This window comes from Muscardinus avellanarius (assembly GCF_963383645.1).
Source record: "Muscardinus avellanarius genome assembly, chromosome: 5".
Lineage (NCBI taxonomy): Eukaryota > Metazoa > Chordata > Mammalia > Rodentia > Gliridae > Muscardinus > Muscardinus avellanarius.
Window position 1 is genome coordinate 8,921,567 of NC_137790.1, and position 12,507 is coordinate 8,934,073.

Sequence of the window (12,507 nt, forward strand, 5' to 3'; positions counted from 1 at the left end):
TGGTGAAAAACGCCTAAGTATTTTAGGGCAATAAAAAAATATGTGTGGGCCTACTTATATTTACATTAAAAACAGAACGCTAAGCCAGCCGCTCAGCTGCTCCATGCCAGCAATCAGAGCATTCCAAAGGCAGGAGCGCGCCCGGCACCTGTGAGCACGCCGATGCATAGAAGACAGGAAAGGGTCTTCAGTCCGTCGCCGAGCTAGCTATAAAATAAAACTTTACACTTGGCAAGCTGTACAATCAAAAGAGCTGAGCAATATCTTTTATTAATGCATCTGAAGTGTACTTTAAGTACTACTGATCTCACTCATTTGTTCAACAACCTGTCCTAGGATTTCATCGACCACGTCGACATCGTAATTCACTTGCTGAAGATCGAGATCAGGCACAATCATGGCCAGCAGCTGTCCCACGTTAACGCGAAGAGAGCGAAGCTTGAGGCTGCAAACACAAACACACGCTCATTACACGAGCACGGCAATGCAACAGCATCGGATCTCTACAGGACGACAGCTGAGTGAGAGAAAACTCCCCTTGGAGAACTGGACTCAAGGACTCTCTTTTTTGGGGAAGGGGTACTGGGAAGGGAACCCAGGGGCCGTCTACCTCCAAGCTATGCCCCAGCCCTATTCTGTTCTATTTTGAACAGGTCTTACGTTGCTGAGGGCGTCAGCTTCCCACATGATGGGATTACAAACGTGCACCACGCCCCACTTAACAAGTCACTTTACCCCATAGATTTTATCCATTAGATGCTAGCCCAAGGCCAAGTAGAGTGTTTCACAGAAGTGCTGGCTTGTTCTGGTTCCTATCTGTTCTGTTTTTGTGCACTGGGGATTTACCTCCAAGCTAAACTCAGTCCTATTAATTTGTTTGCTTGTATATTGGTACTGGGTCTTGAACCCAGGGGCTGTCTACCTTTGAGCTATACCTTCCAGCCCTTTTTATTTTTTTATTTTGAAGTCAGGGTCTCAATAGGTTGCTGAGAGTCTCAATAAATTGCCAGTGCTGGTCTCAAACCTGCAATTCTCCTCTCTTGGCCTCCCAAGTACTAGATTACAGGACACCCAGCTTATTTTTTTATTTTGAAATAGGTTCTCCCTAAGTTCCTAAACCTGGCCTCAAGCCTGTGATCCTCCTTTCTCAACCTCCCAAGTACTGGGATTATAGGTGTGGGCTGCCATGACTGACTTTTCTACTTATACTTTAATTTGCAGATTGGAGAAAACACATGGACTGGCAAAATATATAAATTAAAAGATGCTATTTACTACTTAAAGTATTTTCACCTAAAAAAATAATATGCAGCCAGGTGTGGCACATGGCTGTAATCCTAGTACTCGGAAGGCTAAGACAGGTTTGAGGCCAGGTCAGCAAATTAGCAAGACTCAGCAACCTAGCCAAGACCCTGTTTCAAAACAAAATGATAAAAAGGGCCAGGGTTAAAGCTCAGAGGTAGAATTCAATTGGGTTAAATCCCCAATATCTATCTATCTATCTACCTCTCCCTCCCTCCTCTCTCTCTCTCTCTCTCTCTCTCTCTCTCTCTCTCTCTCTCTCTCTCTCACACACACACACACACACACACAGTGATTTGGTAGTGAAAACACTGAGCAAGACAAGAGGATCACCCGTTAAGACCAGCCTCAGAAACTCAGCAAGACTCAGCAAGCCAGTGAGACCCTACTTCAAAATAAAGAATAATATAGGGCTGAGGTGTAGCTCAGAAGTAGGATGCGAGCCGGGCGTGGTGGGCACGCTTGTCATCCCAGCATTTGGGAGGCTGACACCAGAGGATTGAGGTTTGCGGACAGCCTCAGCTACTTAGTGAGACCCCGTTTCAAAATAAAGAATAAAAAAATAGGGCTGGGGGTGTAGCTCAGAGGTAGAATGCCCCTGGGTTCCATCCTCAGTACTGCAAAAAAAAAAAAAAAAAAAGTAGAATGCGCCTGAATTTAACATCTACTACCACAAAAAAAGAAAAAGAAAAATTTTAACCTCGAGTGATGGTGTGCACCAGTAATCCTAGCTACTTGAAGGTGGAGGCAGGAGGATTGCCAAATTCATGGCCAGCCAGGGCAATTTATCAAGATTGCCTGAAAAGAAAAATAAAGAGAGCTGGGTATGTGGTTCAGTGGTAGAGCCCAGCTTCAGTTCCCAATAAAAAAGAAAGGAAGGAAGGAAGGAAGGAAGGAAGAGGGAGGGAAGAACTGACATTTCCACACCAGCCATTTTTTTCTTCAAGTTTCCCACTCATCTTCAATCAAGGAAGGGCTCATAGTTGAAATTTTTGCTTTGCCTTGCAGAAGTTATCAGCCATCCCGTATCCTATTACGAATATCCCCTTTACAAGACTGTACCACCCTCTCACCCCTCCCCTCCGGGAGCCTCAGTCATCCCTGGCTCCTTCCTGCTGCTGCAAGCCTGGCACAGATCCCTGCTGTCAGAATCTAGACTGGCACCAGGCTAGAGCCAGCACACTGGGAAGGAGAGCAAGAGAGAGCAGGAACAGCCCCGTTACTCAGGGTCAGCGCGCCGGACCGTCTGGAGGCTGCTCACAGGCGTCTGGCTCAGCAAGGAGCGGAGGGGCATTGCTGGGAGCATCACGGCTGCTCACGGGCCCACTTTCAGAAACAAAGACCAAGACTGTCTCAGCCCCAGGGCCTCCATGCTTTATATGTGCTGCTCCCCTATTGCTACGAATAGATGTAATGAAACCTCTTGAAAACTTAAGCTAAAAGGCAAATTAATAGTATAATTAGTGTCCAGGAAGGTTGGCAGGACACATGACTGTTTCAGTGGTGACCCACCAGCAGGCCCCGGCCACCGGCCCTTACAACAGGAACAGAACTCCAAGCCCATGATGGGTTTTACTGAGAACCACCTGTTTACTGCATTTTGTTTTAACAGAATTTCCTGTATTACCCATTCTAAGGTCATTTTTAATAATTCTGTGTTTCCTAAAAGATCAGGGAACAAATCTAGTGGAAGGAAGAGCGTAACAATAAAGCAATGTGCCAAGTACAGAGTAAAAGAAAAGCAGAGTGGGTGAAAGACTCAGTAAGAATCCTGTCTTCTAGTCATGACAAATGTACTTCCAGATCTATCTTCTTTACCACTTCTCCCCCAAAACCATTCCAAATTGCTCTTTATTCCTTCTAATTTTGTTACTTAAACAAGCCTCTGCAACTTAGTCAGAACCAATTTCACACACACACACACAAAAATGGTAGTCTGGGGGTGTGGCTCCGAGGTAGCATGGCTCTGGGTTACATCCCCAGTAACACACATGAGCGCACACACACCAAAAGGAAAAAAAAAAAAACCTAAACTATTAACAGCTTGAAGGAATGGTATGTGTTTTTTTTTAAATATCATGTTACTTGGTTTGAGGCTGCCATTGATACTGGGGCGAATCGCAGATGATCATGACTTGTTGGTTGCTAATGTGTTAACAGAAGAGCTCAGATGCTGATCCCAAGTGCAACACCAGCAAAGGGCCCGTGGCTGCCGTTACCTCTCCCCGTCCGCGTGGTGCACGGCCGCCTCCATGTCGCTCGAAGCTGAACTGTCTGTTCCCATCCGACGACTTGTGGACTTTAAGTGTTCAATTTCAGTTTTGAGTTCTTCACACTGAGAACGAATCTGTGATTTTTCCACTTGTAATAATTCTACCTATGAAGAATATAAATTTTAACACTATAAAATTTAAAAATAAAATACTGTTAATGTGCAACTTTTTATTTATTTTTTTTTTGGCGGTACTAAAGATGGAACCCAGGGGCATTCTACCTCTGAGCTACATTCCCAGACCTATGTTTTATTCTTTATTTTGAAACAAGGTCAGAGTTCCAAAGGGCCTAAGTAGCTGAGGCTGTCCATGAACTGTGATCCTCCAATCTCAGCCTCCCAAATGCTGGGATTACAAGCATGTGCCACCATGCCAGCTTGCAACTTTAAACTAAGAAATGTAGAGAACCAGCTTGATAAAATTTACCAACTATCGACTTCCGGGAAGATGGCGACCGAGAAAAGCGGGGCTTAAGAGTCCCGCTAACAACCAATCTCCATTACCACAAAAAGAGCGCCTTTCATAGCCAGAAAACACCATCACCAGAAAAACAAAAAAACCACCAGGCTCCAGAGAGAAAGCGGACTGAGAACAGAGCTCAGGGCCACAGAGGAGACACACGCGCCCGAGGACGCGGCAGCAGCGCCATACTGCCAGCGGCAGCGGCGAACTCAGCGGACGGCTACAGCAAGCCGAGGTGAGGCGATGCGGAACAGCCAGGCGGGATCTTTCGGCGCAGACAGCATTTAAAGCTCCCAGTGGCTGAGCTCAGCACACGCTGCAGGGATTCAGAGTGGAAATCAAAACCAGAGAAGAAAAAATACGCCAGCCTCATGGCCGAGGGCGTGGCAGAGGCGCCATATTGCCACCGGCGGCGGCAGCAGCAGTGAATTCACCGAGTCCAGTACAGCTACATCTACGTACTCAAGAACAGTGAGTCAAATTGCGGGCCACAGAGGAGAAATCCCAGTATTGTGCCTCCTGGGACTTGACCCAGTGAGGGAGTGGTGGTGGCAGAGATATCACACCATAGGAGAGCGTGCAACCTGGCACCCCCCATAGTTTAAAGCAGCCTCTATTGACTCCCTGGGTCGGAGACTCTGTGATACAACCCAGTAAAGGAGTAGTAGGGTCTGAGATAATACAGACTCGAGATCCAGAGCACCTTAAGTGAAGCCATAGTGACCCAAGGGAAGAACCCAGAGAAGGCACAAACCTCCGAAATCATGGGAAAGAGGAATAACACTGAAGTAATGAATGTGCACAACCCCACAACATCAGAACCTGATAAAACAGAAAATCAGAGATTTCTAGAAGATCAAATCAGGAAAATAACTGTAGAAATAATAGAGGTGCTTCGAAAAGAACTCAGAGAGAGCCAAAAAGAGATAAAGGATGCAATTAATGAAGTAAAGGCCTCAATTCAAAGCACAAACAACCAATTAGACCACATGGAGAACAGAATCTCGCTCTTAGAAGATGAGCATTCCAAAAATGAATGCATAGTTTCTAATCTAGAAAAAAATATCCAACAGCAGGAATCTGACATTGAAGAAATATGGGCCCATCTTAAGAGAGCTAACCTAAGAATAATTGGAATAGAGGAGGGAAAAGAAAGTGATACCAAAGGGATCAACAATCTCTTCAAGGAAGTAATAGCAGAAAATTTTCCAAATATAGAGCAAGAGGTTGATACACAGATCCAGGAAACTTATAGAACTCCCTTTAGACAGGATCCGAGAAGAGGATCCCCACGCCATATAATTGTCAAAATGACCAATGTGGAAGCCAAGCAGAGAATCTTAAAGGCAACAAAAACAAAGGGCCAAGTGACATTCAGAGGCAAACCAATTAGAATCACTCCAGACTTCCCAAACCAAGTCATGAGAGCCAGAAGGGCTTGGAGTAACATATTCCAAACTCTGAAAGAAAACAACTTCCAGCCAAAAATTTCCTATCCAGCAAAACTTTCTATCAAATTAGATGGAGAAATAAGAAGCTTCCATGACAAACAGAAACTGAAGGAATTTATGTCTTCAAAACCAGCGCTAGAGAAAATACTCAAAGAGATTAACTACAAAGAAGAAATAGGTAACACTCACCAGAACCAGAGAAACAAGAGTTTCCATCCAACAGACAACTAAGATTGGTTATCTGTGGAGATTCATTATTTATGTTAGTCTTTTACCTATCTCTAAATGGTATTGTTTGCCTTTATTGTTGTTAATTTTTAGGATTTCTAGTTGGAATATTAATATACCTTCAGATATAGCATTTGGAAATATTTTATCCAATTCTATTAGTAACTTTTAACTCTGTTTACATTGTCTTTGGATATACAATATTTTCTTTTATTTTTTAGGGAGTTTGTATATTCTTCTGTTGCCTGTGCCATTGAAATCATATCCAAGAAATCACTGCCAATTTCAATGTTGTGAGGTTTTATGACCCAGATTTTCTCCTAAAAGTTTATAGTCTTAAGATTTATATTTAGGTCTTTTATCTAGTTTGAGTTAATACTTGTATGTGGGATTAGGTAAGGGTCCAATTTTATTCTTTTCCATGTAATTATTATTTTTCAACAATATTTAGTTAAAAGATTATTATTTCCACCACCAAATCTTCGTGGAAACCTTGTCAAAAATAACTTGACAATATAGGGAAGAAGTTAGCTCTAGGCTTGTATTTAACTCCAATGGTCTATATATCTGCCTTTAGAACAATACTACACTGTTTCAATTATTGTAGCTTTATATGGTTTGAAATCAGAAAATATACAGCTTCTAGCTTTGTTTTTGCTTCGAGATTGTTTTGGGTATCTAGAGTCCATATTCCATATCAGGATAGATTTTTTTTCTGAAAAATAAATATATGATAGTTTCACCTAAAAAAAAGAAAAAAATATTCTCTGGTAAGAAAGAAAGCAAAAAGAAATATTGAAATGTTATCTTTAAGTCATCAAAAGCTTGGTATCAGACAAATGAAACTGTTATGTGAGATTATCATTTTTAATTTTGGATAAATTGCTATAATACTAGATGTCAACCACTAAGCCAAGCATGGGAGGGAGGGATGGGGAGAGAATGGGGTGGGGATCGGGTGGGGGCTGACTGGGCGATGTGTGCATGTATGTCTACAAAAGTTTGTATCCCACTATGATGTATGAATACAGTGCACCAATAAAATAAAATTAAAAAAAAAAAAATTTACCAACTATCAAGCCAGGCATGGTGGCGCATGCTTTTAATCCCAGTACTCAGCTGAGACAGGAGGATATTGGTTCACGGCCAGCCCCAGCTACTTAGTGAGGCCTTTCTGCAACTCAGTGAGACCCTGTTTCTAAATAAAGAATACAAACAGGCCTGGGAGTGTAGTTCAGAGGTAGAATGCCCCTGGTTTCCATCCCCAGAAACTGCTCCAAATTTACCAAATATCATAATTCATTAAATACACACGCGTGCGCACCAATAGTTTCATTTGTGTAGTTTAACTCTCCATCTTTTACAGTGAGAGAAAACAATTTTAATTACCATTTGATGACAATTAAGTGATACCTAGAAATTAAAGCACCAAGATACCAATATGTAAATGATATGATGGCAGTGGTTTTCCTTTCTTGCACTCTACTTTAACGTGCAACAATGAGCCTGCATTGGTTTTTATATGTTCTGTCATGTAACTCCTGAGCTAACATACCATGAAGAGTATCTCAATGAGCATCTGGCAGCAATGTATCTAAGAAGGAACAGTAAAATGCCATACTGTGGCTTCCAAACCCTTTCTACCAAAGAAAGTCTTTCAAATACCCCATAATGTACAGAGAACAGCTTAAAAGGGAAGGTGCTGAGTTTCAAGTGTGGCTCATTCGGAGGACTACGCATCTCCTGACATCTACCACTTTTCTCATCAGGCAGGTGTCCAAGTTGGACAGACGGCATATCTGCAGTTCCCAGATCACGCCCGCGCCCCCCGGCAGCCTGGCATTTGGATTCCAGGGCAGACCTCACAAGCCAATTCAGATCACAACTGCGTGCTGAGAGCAAGGCAGGCGTCTGAGAAGCTCCATCTCTGGCAGGTGGGGTACTATGTCATTAGCACAAACCTAGTCCTCAGAGGGCTTATCTACAAAATGAAGATGTCAATGTCTACTCCAGGGTTACTGAAAAGTATAGTAATAATGGATGCCAAGTTGTCTGACTGTATTAAGAGATTATGTGTCCTCATGGGGCTGATCCTGGTATTCTGAACATGGCACTGATTCACTGTCTGGCAATATCCCGCGCACCACAGAACATTCACCACACCTAGCCAGTTTCCATTACTTTCTAGCTGTCTCTTCAAGACACTGTAAGAACCAAGTCCCCCTACATACCCATACGCCCGCAGGAGGCCCACTCCCCAGTTAAGAACCAATGAACTGAAAGCATTCCAATCTAGCCACTTGTGGTGGTTCTGAGCGGCCCTCCAGCCTCGTGGCGCTCGGTGACACAGCTCACCTCGCTTCTGTAGCGGTCCCTCTCGACGCTGCACTTGTCCAGCTGTCTAAACACGCTGTCGAGCTGCACCGCCATGTCATCCATCTCGCTTCTACTCTCGCTGTTAGAGCACTGGCCACACTCAGCCTTGACGTGCTGCAAAGCACTACACTGATTTTTTAGCCGCTCTATTTCTTCCAAAGCTTGCTTATACTGAGATACTATCCGGTCTGGGCCTTCAGATTTGCCATTAATACTGTCAGGTAAAACTAGAGAATCAGTTTCAGTAGCTTGATGGCAGGTTTCCTTCTTCACGTATCTGTCGTTCATTTCTAGGATCCTTTGCTGCAGCACTTTGACTTGGTCGGTAAGCATGTAGCACTGCCTCTGGTAGCCGTCCTTTTCCTGGGTGACTGACAGGAGCTCGTTTCTCAGGTCCTGCAGCTGGCAGGCAGGAGCCTCTGCGGACTGATCAACAGGATCCGGGGCGTCCTGGGCCTTTGCTCCAGCGTCTCCACAGGGGGGCAGCACCGGGTCATTTCTCAGATCCAGCTCAAGTTCCATCGTTTCTTCCTTCTTAACAATTAAGCTTGGCGCTTCGGTCTGGGTGGCTGCAGTCGTGCCAGGATCACACCTGGAGGACGCAGTGCTGGCTGAACTAGTGGGACCACAAGGCTTGACGTCAGCCACAAGCTCGAGCGGAGCGCCGCCTGGCTCAGTGTGACTCTGCTCCAGCTTCACGTCGATGTCAAGGTCCACTGAAGGTTTGGGAGTACTGTTTTCTTCCAAGATGATGACATCCTCGTCATCATCATCATCCTTATAAGCTGTGTTTTCAAATGTTTGATTACTTATTCTCCGATTCTTTGCATTCAAAATTGAGGAACGAGTAGAAAGTCTTCGTTTCAGGCTGGAAAAAATTTACGATTATAAAATACAGGTATGGCCAAAGCAGATAACCTTGAAGCAATCATTCTAACAAATGTACTACCATAACAATTTTATAATTACTGGGAAATTGCTTTCTTTTCTTTCTTTTTTTTTTTTTTTTGGCAGTACTGGCGATAAAACCCAGGGGCATTCTCTACCACTGAGCTGCATTACATCCCTAGTCTCTGTTAAAAAAAACTCACACACAAGCCGGGTGTGGTGGCTCACGCTTGTAATCCCAGCATTTGGGAGGCTGAGACAGGAGGATCAAGACTGTAGTTCACTGACAGCCTCAGCTAATACTTAGTGAAGCCCTTTGCAACTCAGTGAGACCCTATTTCAAAATAAAGAATAAAAAAATAGGCCTGGAGGCTGGGCATAGTGGTGCATGCTTGTAATCCCAGCACTTAGGAGGCTGAGACAGGAGGATCACACAGGTTCGAAGCCAGTCTCAGCTGCTTAGTGAGGCTCTCAGCAACTCAGTGAGACCCTGTTTCCAAATAAAGAATAAAATAGGTCTGGGAGTGTAGCCCAGAGGTTAAAAAAAAAAAGCCCTTGGGTTCCACCCCCCTGTACCACCAAAAAAAAAAAAAAAAAATAGGGCTAGGGGTGTAGCTCAGAGGCAGAATGCCCGAGTCCCATTGCTAGTACCAATAAATAAATAAATAGGGCTGGAGGCATAGTTCAAAGGTAGAATGTCCGTGGGTTCATCCTCAGTAACACATATATACGTGCGCGCGCCCACCCTCTCTCTCTCTCTCTCTCTCTCCATTCCATTTTCATCTCTCATTCAGTGTTTCTACCAATTATAGGCAATCTGCGCGTCCGCTCTGAGAAAAGAACTTCTCTTTCCCCGTGTGTTCTACAGTGTCATGATGAGCCTCGAGGTGACCTTTCACCAGGCAGCATGCTCTACACCTGGTGGGAGTGTGAGATTTGTCTCCATTCATCTCCTTCCTCCTTTCTCATCCCCAATTCTGTAACCCCTTATCCAGACGCTGGCCTCCTCTACACACACTGTCACACCTTAGTCTTCCAGCTGTTTCTCTATTCAGCATCTGCCCCACGGCTCCCCAACACATCCCAGCCGTTTCTTTCCGTTCCATGTGTCTCAGTTTGCCGCTGCGTGCCCAGGCTGCAACCTAAAGGTGGTGGAAGTGCTGCTGCCCAACAAGAGCTTTGCTCCCGGGAGCCCAGGAGGCCAACGCTCCCTTCCTTCTGCTTTTGAAACAATGCCTCACTGTACCTTCTGCAGCACACACTGCTTCAGAGTCAGTCCCTATCTCCTAAGAAAGGAAGAGCAGCAGCTGCTGCCAGAGGCTGGCAGATGGGAAGGGGACGCAGGCAAGCCTCTTCCCTCTCCAAGCAGCACCCGCAGCCACGTGCTTCAGCTCAGGTTTCCACCCTCCTTCGCAGGCTTTCATTTCAGCTCTCTCTGGTCTGTGGCCAGTGACCTCTTGTTGACTACTTTGCCCTGTAACTGGAGTTGCCTTATTTATCTTACACCAGGCTAAGCCCATCTGCCTTTCCTAAGACTCATCTTAGGTAGCCTCTTTCCACAGGAATTTGGTTTTTCAGCTTGAGAATAAGTATAGGCTTTAAAACTATAAAATAAAAACTTTCCTCCTGCTGGGCGTGGTGACACATGCCTGTAATCCCAGAGGCTGAGACAGAAGGATGAGGATTACAGGTTCGAGGACAGCCTCAGCAAGTAGTTAGACTCTCATCAAAATAAAAATTAAAAAAAAAAAAAAAAGCTGGGGGTGTAGTTTAGAGATAGAATGTCCCTGGGCTCACTCCCAGTAAAACAAAAAAACAAACACACACACACACACACACACACACACACACACACACACACACACACCCCAACATTCCTCCCTCCTTCTCAACTCTTCTTTATTTTTATTTTATTTTGCAGGTCTGGGGATGGAACGCAGGGGCATTCGACCTCCGTGCTTCACACCCTGCCCAATTTTTTTATTCTTTATTTTGAAACAGGGTCTCACTAAGTTACAGAGGACCTCACTAAGTAGCTGAGTCTGTCTGCGAACCGCGATCCTCAGGTCTCAGCCTCCCAAATGCTGGGATTACAAGCATGCGCCACCACGCCCAGCTCTTTATTTTTATTTTGAAACAGGGTCTTGCTAAGTTACCAAGACAAGACTAGCCTCAAACCTGTGATCTTCCTATCTTAGTCTGGGAATCCAGATATGTGACACTCCCTTCTTCACCCACTCAGCCAAATAAGTAAGAGTGCCGAGGGCTATGCAGAGACCCAGCGTCACGCGTGACAGCACAGTGCTGTGCTGATAACCACTTTGTTTTTAAGACACTGGTCATTTTACAATAAATAGGATAAGATAGTCATACTATTGTCATGCCATACAGATGTTAACGCTGTTAAATAAAGTCAAGCAGCTGATGAATATAATTTCATGAATATAATTAATATTTTAAACTAATATAATTAATATTTGTAACTAATTTAATTAGGTGGCAAAAGCGGGATAGATGGAAGATTGTATAGTAAAAGCCAGATAACTATCTTGACGACTTTTTGCATGCATGTAAACTAACTTCCTAGAACTGTATCATCGTCCTAGAAGTGTCCACTAAAGCTCCATTCAATATTCCGTGAATAAAAGCCACGACAAACCTGTTACCCTCGGGTTCCGGTTGGGGAGAAACTTGATGATTATTTGCATGTCGTGGATAAGAACTGACCACTTCTGAAAGGAGTCCTCTTGGAACACTTTCCTTTGCAGGGGGAAAGCTTGGGCTTGAAACAGTGGCTGTCCGAAACAACAGTTCAGAATTAATCTGCTGAGGGAAAAAAACAGATCTTCAAGGAGCTATTTTAATAGGACATGTCTAAAACACAAGTTATAACTTTCTCCTTTCCCCCTCATTCCACAAGACATCGAGAACTCTTCTAAGCATATGAATTCTTGTGCTACCAGGAATTGACAGACAGAGCACCGAACCAAATCCAGTCTGCCAAGTGACCTGGAATGGTTTTCCATGGCCCCGAAACCCTTCCTGGGGGTGAAACTCAGAGGCATTCTACCACCAACTTGTATCTCTATCGCTGATTATTTTTAATTCTGAGGCAAGGTCTCCCTAAGTTGCCCAGGCTGGTCTTGAACTTGCAATCCTCCTGCCTCAACCTCCTGAGCTACTAGGATTAAGGGCATGCACTACCACCCCACGTTCTTACAGTCTTTTCCTTCAGATGAAGCCCAACTCAATAAAACTGAACTGTTTGAATGAAGTTTTTGGGTTAGGAAGTTAAGGATGAAAAAGTCAAGAAAGGTTAAAAAAAAAGGAGAGTGTGACCTAAATAATAATACCCCTCGGATCTGCTATGTTGATCCAAAACTTTAAAGTTCAGTATTGGTAACCAGGCATGAGGCCCACACTTTAATCCCAGTACTTAGGAGGCTAAGACAGGAAGATCAGATGTTCACAGCCAACATCAGCTCCTTAGTGAGGCCCTCCTCAACTTACTGAGACCCTGTTTAAAA

At 44.2% G+C, this 12,507-nt stretch overlaps 1 protein-coding gene across 2 annotated transcripts in view; it reads right to left on the bottom strand.

The window, feature by feature from the left end:
* Positions 1 to 291: 291 nt before the first annotated feature.
* Positions 292 to 12,507, bottom strand: part of MORC3 (MORC family CW-type zinc finger 3) — a gene marked incomplete at both ends in the record, with an annotated part of 57,249 nt that continues 45,033 nt past the window's right edge. Inside the window, 4 exons of one of the 2 annotated variants that reach the window (XM_080695876.1) lie at positions 292 to 445; positions 3,522 to 3,679; positions 8,072 to 8,960; positions 11,640 to 11,803. In XM_080695876.1, the coding sequence (XP_080552002.1) occupies positions 292 to 445; positions 3,522 to 3,679; positions 8,072 to 8,960; positions 11,640 to 11,803 (1,365 nt within the window). Of the gene's footprint in view, positions 446 to 3,521; positions 3,680 to 8,071; positions 8,961 to 11,639; positions 11,807 to 12,507 lie in introns of both variants that reach the window. The other variant, XM_080695877.1, reaches the window with a different exon arrangement.